At 31.3% G+C, this 9,235-nt stretch overlaps 1 protein-coding gene across 2 annotated transcripts; it reads right to left on the minus strand.

Moving 5' to 3' along the window:
* Window positions 1–5,270: 5,270 nt before the first annotated feature.
* LOC120073897 (two-component response regulator ARR9-like) lies at window positions 5,271–7,287 on the minus strand. Of its 2 annotated transcripts, none has more exons than XM_039026806.2 (5): window positions 6,767–7,287; window positions 6,562–6,665; window positions 6,356–6,433; window positions 6,008–6,078; window positions 5,271–5,865 (listed from the first exon to the last, which is right to left on the minus strand). In XM_039026806.2, exons 1-5 carry the CDS (start codon window positions 6,888–6,890, stop codon window positions 5,433–5,435), a joined length of 810 nt encoding a protein of 269 aa, XP_038882734.1. In that variant the 5' UTR covers window positions 6,891–7,287; the 3' UTR covers window positions 5,271–5,432. The 2 variants fall into 2 exon arrangements, with proteins under 2 accessions (XP_038882734.1, XP_090168586.1); XM_090312460.1 differs by having other exon boundaries at window positions 6,356–6,437; window positions 6,563–6,665; window positions 6,767–7,238.
* Window positions 7,288–9,235: the final 1,948 nt, after the last annotated feature.

The following is a 9,235-nucleotide window of genomic DNA, read 5'->3' on the forward strand; positions in this document are numbered from 1 at the left end:
TCCCTAAGTCGTCGCCATCACTGTTGTATTCGATTGGCCGCCGCCATCGCATCTTTAAAGTTTGGAGTTGTTCTGGGTAGGGTCTTGGTAACCCAATAAACAATGACTCAAATTTGTTGATACCCAGTAATTTTGGATGTTGAAATTGTGATTTAAAGAATCTTTTGGTCACTGTCCAACTTGGTTGGGGGGTCGTTTTGACAGAATTCGGTACGCCTTATTGTTAGGGCTTGAGGTGCTATGTTTTTAGGACTATTGCGTTTGGGTAAATTTATTTGGATAATTTGAGGAATGAAATTAGGCTTAAAGGTTAAAATTAATTTTGATTCATGCTTTAGGACCTAATTTAAGGTTTGTGGAAATCCTAAGGATTTGGTTGACTGGTTAAACATTTGGACTTGAGTTCAAGGTAAGTAATTTTACTATTGGAACCATCTCTGAGCCAGGCAACATAGTTAATATGACAATGTTTGATTTTAAATGGATCATATTGAGAAGCATGATATGTTGTGTTAATGAAGCAAAATTTTAGGAGCTTGTTGTCATTTGTATATAACCATTATTAATATGTGTGAGATCTGAGACATGTACTATGTTATGTTTTTATGATGTTAATATTATGGAAGCTGTGATAAATGCCATGTAATAAAAGTGTCGGTTTCCCTCCTAACACTATTTTAATGTAGGAGTAAATCATCAAAGAGTTGTAATGTAGGAGTGAATCACCATTATATGATGTGAATATTATGGATGCTCTGTGAATTGACAGATTCACAACTACATTACAGTTCTGTGAACTGATGAGTTCAGAACTACATTACTGCTTTGTGGGTTCACAACTATTATGTTATAGCTCCATGGACCGATGGATTCATACTATATTACAGCTCCGTGTTAGGATGAGTCAAACCGCTTACTGGATGACTACCTAAAAGTGGTAGAAAATTATGTGTGTGTCGCACCTACATGTTTGCATATATAGAACATAAATGCATAACTTGACCCCGATAGTGGGGTTTCTTACTGAGTTTTATACTCATCTTTTTTTTTCGTTATGATTTCAAATAAAGGCAAAGATAAGCTGGTAAATAACAGGAGGAATCCATAAACTGAATCATTGGAACTTGTCTTCAACACTTCCACTTAAATTTCATATTTTTCCTATTATTTTATGTTTTGGAACTAGATCTTCATGTTGGACAACAAATGTTAATTTTCCTTTGTTTTTTTATGAACAATTTTAGGGGACCCCGAGAAACGGTTTCTGATTGTTTTAATTTCTAATTTTATAAACAGCTTCGAAGTTGTTATATTTATTTTTTTAAAAATTAATTTATGCACTATAGTCATATTTGCTAAGGTTGGTCGCGATCTTTTGCCAAATGATTAGTCGCCACATATCCAATAGGAATGAGGACCCAAATTTTTCTGATTAATTGTTTTATCTATTATTTTGTTATTGTTCTTATCAAATTTCTATTAGGGGCATTCTTTTTTAAATTTTTAGGCCTAGGCTTATATGTGTTTTTTCCCCCTTAAAAGCTTTGGTCTGGCTATTAGAAGTATTGATCTTTCAAAATTTCATGATGTTTGTCCTCAATTTTTAATAAAATGACTAATTCATCGTAAAAGAAATCTTAGGTTTTTGTTTTAAAAGTTTTTAAAATGTTCACCAAGAAGGGGTAGTTTTTTAAGATTAATTGCAATTGATAGTACTTTTTGGCTAATAATTAAGTGTACAACAAATTTTTTTAAGATTTGTAAATATAGCAAAATCTATCAATGATAGACCCTATCATAAATAAACTCTAATTAGTGATAGACTCCTATTAACGATTTGGTCTATCACCAATATCACCAATAGGTTTTGAGAGATAGATTTAAACTTCGCTATATTTACAAATTCTTTTACATTGTGCTATATCTACTAATACTTTGGGTCTCATTGTTATATTATAACTATTTTTTTTTTAATGAGACAAATAACTTGTTGGATAGCTAATTATGCAAGTATACTAAAACCAAACAAATCAACAATAAAAAAGTTTATCCATAAATTAGGGTTTGGGAAGTCCTATAATTTGGGTTCGAGCCGCACTATAGAAAGTTATCCTTAGAGAAGACGTGCCTCCACTTGTATTGAATATTTTAAAACTCCTGTCTCGAGATACAACTCCTTACGAGACAAGCACAACTAAGCTACCTTATGAATATGGTTTTTCTATACAAACTGTATTGGTTAGGAGGAAGTCGATTAAAAGAAGAAAAAGGCCTAACCTCCTTCCACATAGCTTAAATCTTTCTTTAAAAGGATGGAAGAGGAGACTGACTCCTAACCCATTTAATTAATCATTAATTGATTAAAATAAAAGAAGATAAATAAATAAACTGATTAAATTATCCGACAATCGGTACTTCAACTACTTGTAAATCTTTTAGCGTGAGACAAAAGTAAAAACTAATTTTTTACAAGTCATTCCCAATAATTGACAAGTCATTTCCAACATATGATTCTTTTAGTTCGACAATATATGGAATTGAGAAGCTGAACATAACATAACAACTTAACTAGTTGAGTTATACATGTCTTATCAATAAATAAGTGGAAGGTCCAAAACTTTATGCCAAGAGGGACACTAATTCAAATATAATTAAATTTTGAGTTTTGTATCTATAGATCTCTAATGTTTTGTTTTTATCACGGTCTCTCAATATGCCCGATAGCCTCTTTCGGTCATTATTCTTGGGTTAGATCTCAAATTCTTTTAGACGGAATATCTATTTCAGCTTTATGACATCTCTTATATATCAATCTAGATAAACATAATAATTTCATCTCACAATTAATTGACAATAAAAAAGATAATACACACCCACTCATATATATATATATATATATATATATATATATATATTAAAGATTACGAGATTTCTTCCTCTTTTCCGCGTGATACTCAACATTAACATCAACCCAAGTTGTTTGCCTTTTCTTTTAAAAGACTAAATATGACCAAAGTTTTCTGCCAGCAATGATCATAGAAATATCATATTGTTTTTTAATAGCTTTGTTCGATATAAAAGAGAAGCACTTTATAATGGTGACGCATGAAAAGATACAAAAACACTAAGTTACATTTATTGAGAAAAAAAAATCTAAAAATTGAAAGATAGTGTTATTTTTTTAGTACTCTATGTATTGACTGAGAAATTTAATAAAAAATTAGGATATTATTTGTATTATTATTAAATTATAGCTTTTCACTTTTGAGAAAGATTTGTAAAAATTTTAGCAATATTATCTAAAGAACACATGAGAATGATTTCTTTATATGATTCTTAGAGATTGCATGCACATCAATATTAATGTTCATTTATTTATTTAGTTTGTCTTCTTTCATTTGAGAATATATTTGACACTTATCTTGTCTAACATTAAAAAAATATGCAACTGTCTATAAGATTGATTAGTTGGACCAAAGTCATTGTTTCCAACATATTTATCTCCAAGATCAATAGGCTTTAGCAATGAATTGAATCAAATAGAAAATGAGGTATAATATTAGAGGCCTAAAGAATAAAGTCAATCTAAAAATATATAGGGACAAGAACTTTATTGTAGTAGAAAATCTCAAGTGGTAAGAAAATGATCCTGTTTTTCTATAAATAATTGTACTTGATTATCTGGAAAAAAATAAATATAAATAATAAATAATAAATAATAAAAACTTTTTACTATCATCATCTAATCCATCTGCCAAAAGATTGATTTCTTAGTGAAGTTAATATTTACACCATGGGTAAAGCGACGTAAGAGAATTAACGTCATTCTTTATTTTATTATGGTTTAGTTTCACTTGATCACAATATATTTACTAAATAAAGTTGTAGTGAAATGAAAGTTTTTTGTACGAATGACCCAAAAATTTGTGCTCAAACAAAGTTGACTTTTTTCACTTTTTTCTTCTCTCTCACTTTCTTGCTCCTGTCTATCTCCCTCGTGATTTTTCCATTACGCCCTCACCCCATTCGCACTGGTTTGTTGGGTGTCAAAAAAGTGGTGCATGTTGCCACCAATTGTCGCATGTTGTTGAAGGAAGAAGAGATGATCGCATGAAGAAGACGTGAGAGATGAACAAATGAGAGTTGAGAGACATTTGAAAATGTTTATAAACTTTATCTTACGAAGTCAGATTAAACATCATTTTGGCCAAATTTTTTAGGTCAATCTAAATTATTCATTGAAATGTTTCCAATCCCTCCAATGAATTCAATTGTATGCTTAAATCTAACATGTACCAAAGAGATTTAATTAATATTTTTTCCAGTGTTTGTAACTTTCTCTTGGCACTCTACTCCCATTCCTGTCATGAATGTCGATGCAGTGTCATGTCAGGACTCAGGTTCCTTTACACACAAATGGTTGATATATGCTGGAAAAGCTCGTCGGCTTTCATGTGATGTTGTATGAAACAAGAACTAGCAATTAAGACATTTATAACAATAAAGACTAACATGATAAATGCACAAGAACCAAAAGGTTAGAAATGCCACGCTAATATTTGAAGTTCAATTATACCAGAATGGGTTCAAACTCTAGGTATATAAGAGTCAAGAACGGATTTTGATAGAATTAGTTCAAACTCTATGATGACACCTACCAAATCAATTGAGAGATGAATGTCTAACACCCCAAGTCCAAAGTAGCGTTGTCTTAAACTGCTTCTAAGAGTGAAGATTGTCTTTACAAACCAACCAGTATCATTTTTGCATATTTGCCGACACTCACATGCTTCTTAGAAAATTTTATAAGGGGTCATCCAACGTAGAATTGCTTCGAACTAAATATGAATTCTTGTGATTGAGCCACCGAAAAGGAAGGTGCACATTCTTGATATAAGTCTTAACCATACTTTCATATCTTCAAAACCTCTCTCATTATGATGTGATCTCGATTCATTCATATACCTCTTCCGAACTCTGCATTACATAGCATGACTCCATACACAACAGATGTAATAGGGAAAATTATAGTTTAACCATGAATGTAACCAGGAGCTGCATAGCTATACATCAGATGCTACCAGCTCAACACAGTTCAACCAGACAGAGTAGAAAATGACAAGGTCAGAAGATTATAAGCTCTGGCAAATTGATATCAGTGAAGTTAGAAACAAGAAATTGGGAAATGTCAAAGAAATCTACAGCTACAACTCATCATTTTTTTTTTTCTTTTAATTTTTGTTGTCATGATTTTGATTAGCTTGACAAAATTGGGAAGGGAATATTTCCATGAGAAATATGTATACAGGAAAACCATTCTGATCTCTACATTCCTAAGAAAAGCCTGTATTAACCAGCATGAAGATGGGAAGAAATAAAAATAAAATAAAATTTTAAAAAGAAAAAAAAAAAAAAGGTTTGCCCATTATTAACTACACCATGGTGGTAATACCATTGTATCTAGTCCTTGTTCTATCTGGAGAAAGTCCATCTTCCATTGCCTTCCTCTTGTTGTTGTTGGATTGTTGCGGCGGTGTTGGCGTGAGTAATTGCAACTGTTCTTGCTCCTGTGGCGGTGTTGGCAGGAGTGGTACGGATTGCATTCGATCTTGATCTTGCAGCAATGTTGGGATCTGCTGCGGTCGCAGTAGCGGTCGTGATTGTTCTTGTTCATGCTGTTGATGTTGTTGTTGCCGCGGCTGCTCTAGTGCTTGGGATTGGCTTTCTGGAACAGGCTGGTCTTCTGATGTTCTTTCTGGTTTGTCACATCTGAGTTTGGTTTTCAACATGTGGGGTCTAAGCCTGTTGACATCCGAAAGTCGGACAGGTTTCAAGAAGAATTCTTCTGCCCCTTCTTCTAAGCATCTATTTCCAATCATCAAAAACCAACCTTCAATTAGATTCAAACATAAACACTTGTTAACCAAATTCTCATAATTCAACCACATCTCACAAGAACAATTGCATCATCATCATCATCATCAACATATATTTCTCTTTTTCTTACCTATTGATTCTTGCAGGCACATTCTCAGATGACATAATCACAACAGGTATGTTTCTCAGAGCTGTAGAACCCTGCAAAACCGGAGAAACTTCTTCAGAAACACCTCCCAGGCTCAGTTTGTTTGACTAGAAAATAATTTGTCAGAATTCCATATGTAGTTTTTCTGGAATACTGTTACTAAAAATAAACAAAATCCCAAAATCTCTAGATACAATAAGGATCCTGAAAGGAAACATTCTAATTTTAGCATGGGAAAAGCAAATTTCCTTTCAGAGGCATTTCAACAAACATTTGGTGTGCAGTACACAACATAAAAGGTATTAAAAGCAAGAAGATGAGGCAACATACCTTGATCTTCTTCAACAAATCATAGCCAGTCATCTCAGGCATGCAGTAATCAGTAATAACAAGATTCACATCCACTTCCTGAAGAAAACCCACAACAGAAAGGAAATAAAAAAAAGTGAACAAACAAAAACCCCACCACAAATTGAATGAAAATCCAAGAACCCAGTTCAGAAAAACCAGATCAAAAGACAAAACAGAAAACAAACCTGATGATGATGATGATGGTTAGATGAAACAGAAGGAATCGAGTTATTTCCAGGGTCATATCCCAAAAACTCCAAAGCTTTACTCCCAGAATCAACCGTAGTGACTGCCATAGAAGACGACACAAAAATGCATAAGAAAAACACAAAACCCCAAAATCTCAAAATCCCAAAAGAACTTAGATTCGATTCATCCACTGTAAAATACCTTGGTAAGAGGAGGTTTTAAGGAGTCTTTCAATCAATTTCCTATCGATAACGCTATCATCAACAGCAAGAACATGGAATTTGGAGTCGGAAACCATGCCCATTGCAGCAACAGAAGATCCCATAACAGAGAAAGAGCAGAGGAAGATGAAGAAGAAAGGGATTTTCGTGAAAGAAATGAAATGGGGGGGTTTATTTTAGGTGGGTTTTTGAAAGGAAACAATGGTGGTTGAAGGAGAAAGAGATGAAGAAGAGAAGAGATGAATAGCTTTGTACTGCAAACAAAGACCCACCAAAATGGCAAAATCCACATCCCACAAAGCAAGATCCGACCAGATTTCCTCACCAAATCTTGCAATATTTTTCCAAGATGATATACTTTGAATTACAAGGCAAGCAATATTAAACCTCTCTTTAAAAAAAAAATCCCCATTTTTTTCCTCATATAATATTCAAGCAAAATCTTCCCAATGTTTAATTTTTCAAACCTCTAGGATTCTCTCTTTTATTTCTTCTTTTTCTATTTTCGGGTGTCGCTTAATTAACCTAATATTGTCCAATGAGGTGTAAGATTGAAAACAAATTGACAATCTAGACATATCTCAATATATAAAAGGTCAATAGTTTGATCCCTACCTTATAATTATTAAACTTTTAAGAAAAAAATTGTAAAGATTGGAGACTGAATCTCTCGCCTTAAGTTAGAGAACATATGTCAATTATTGTTAAATAAAGTTCACTCTGACAAAAATTATATACACGATTGAATTTTTAATTTAGGAAATTAGCCTCCTTAAAGTTGAATAGTTAAATAGTTAAAAATATAGGGGTTTAGATCTTTATTTCTTTTTTTTTCTTTCAAAATTTTTTAGATGGAAACGAACCTCTAATCTAAAGGGGTTGATAGTACAAACTTGATGTCAATTGAGTTACGCTCTTTTTGGTCATAAAGTTCGGATCTTAAGTACATAATTGTAGAGCTAAATTCTAAAAAAAAGTAAATAATAATAATGAATTCGTGTAGTAAGTAAGTCCTATAATTATAGTATCGTAGGGAATATTATTGTAAGAATGTAGACTCTCAAATTTGATTTACGATAGTGAATCTATCTGAAGTGGCTAAAAATTAGCATCTCTTTCCATGAATTATACACATTTTGAATTTGTCAGCCTACTTTATAATTAAATGTTGTCAAAAGAAAGTAATGAAATATTGTAATGAATTAATGGATGAAAACAAATATATAATTATAAATATTTTTTAAAAAACAACAAAAACAAGATTTTTTTTTTTTTCTTTTTTCTTTCTTGAGTATAAGATTTGATGGGAAGACAGGTTGGGATTTATTTACAAAAAAGGGGTTGTCATTGACATTTGAAGGGGAATATAAATTTATAAAGATTGGAAATTTCCTCTTTTTCTATTTCCTATTTTCATATTTTTTTTTTTTAATGAAAGTATAAAGTTATGTAATGAAAAGGAAAGGAAGGAAAGAGAGAGGGGGGAATGTTGGACCCACCCAAATCCTCTAAAGAGATACAGTTGATGTCAGTAATAAGGTTTTCTTTTCTTTTTTTTTTTTCCTTTTTCTATTTCTTTTTTTTCTAAGTGGGTAAAAAAAATAAATAAAAAGTGGGCAGTAAAAAGAAAAAAAAAATTACCATGATTTTTTTAGAAGTGGTGGTAGTGGTGGTGGAGGTGGTGGTAAAGGAGAAGGCAATTTCATTTGATTCTCTTTTTTTTTTTTTTTTTTAAAGATATGCTTTCCATGAATGTCTTTGTCAAAAAGGTAATTTGAATGGATTGAAATTAGAGTGGATTCTATTTGAGTGATCTTGTGATATATATCCTTTATTTTGATTTGATTTGAAATTTTCTTTTTATATATATATATTTTTTCTTCTTCTTTTATGACTAATATGGTCTTTAATAGACTGAAAATATTGACTATTTGTTAAGGATGCATTGGAAAATGGGTCCAAAACAATCTTTGCTCTTCTCCTTCTTTAATTTTATTTAAATTTTAAGTTTTTAAGAGGCATATTTTAGTTTCTAAACTTCAACTTTAAAATGTTTGATTGATTATTGTTGTTATTTTATCGTCAACGATTCAATACGTTGTCATATTATCTATGTGTATAGATTATGTTCTTATGTCAGTATGTATTTACGCAACATATATAAGTTTGATGTGCTATTTTAAAAAAGAAGAAAAATACAAAAATGTTTTTTTGTTGGGTAATTCACTAATTGCCATTTTTTTCCTTCTCATGTTTTATTTTATTTTATTTTTATTGTGTCATTAAACTATAAAATAGAAATGTGTAGCTTAAGATATATCCAAGTATTATTAAAAAATGGATATAAAGTAAATATAGATTATGTTACGATATATATTATTTCAATGAACATAAAATACTAACTTTCTCAAGTTTAGAAATTAAATTAATATTTTTTAACTCAGTTTTC

The sequence above is a fragment of the Benincasa hispida genome, chromosome 3, assembly GCF_027475165.1.
Source record: "Benincasa hispida cultivar pf3 chromosome 3, pf3_genome.v1.1, whole genome shotgun sequence".
Lineage (NCBI taxonomy): Eukaryota > Viridiplantae > Streptophyta > Magnoliopsida > Cucurbitales > Cucurbitaceae > Benincasa > Benincasa hispida.

What these genes read in the sequence shown, in the direction of transcription:
- LOC120073897 (XM_090312460.1), bottom strand. Translation starts at nt 6,890, where the DNA reads ATGGGATCTTCTGTTGCTGCAATGGGCATGGTTTCCGACTCCAAATTC. An exon ending in TAAAACCTCCTCTTACCAAG is followed by an intron (nt 6,666 to 6,766) that starts GTATTTTACAGT and finishes CTTCTATGGCAG; the next exon opens with TCACTACGGTTGATTCTGGG. An exon ending in ATTTGTTGAAGAAGATCAAG is followed by an intron (nt 6,079 to 6,355) that starts GTATGTTGCCTC and finishes CCGGTTTTGCAG; the next exon opens with GGTTCTACAGCTCTGAGAAA.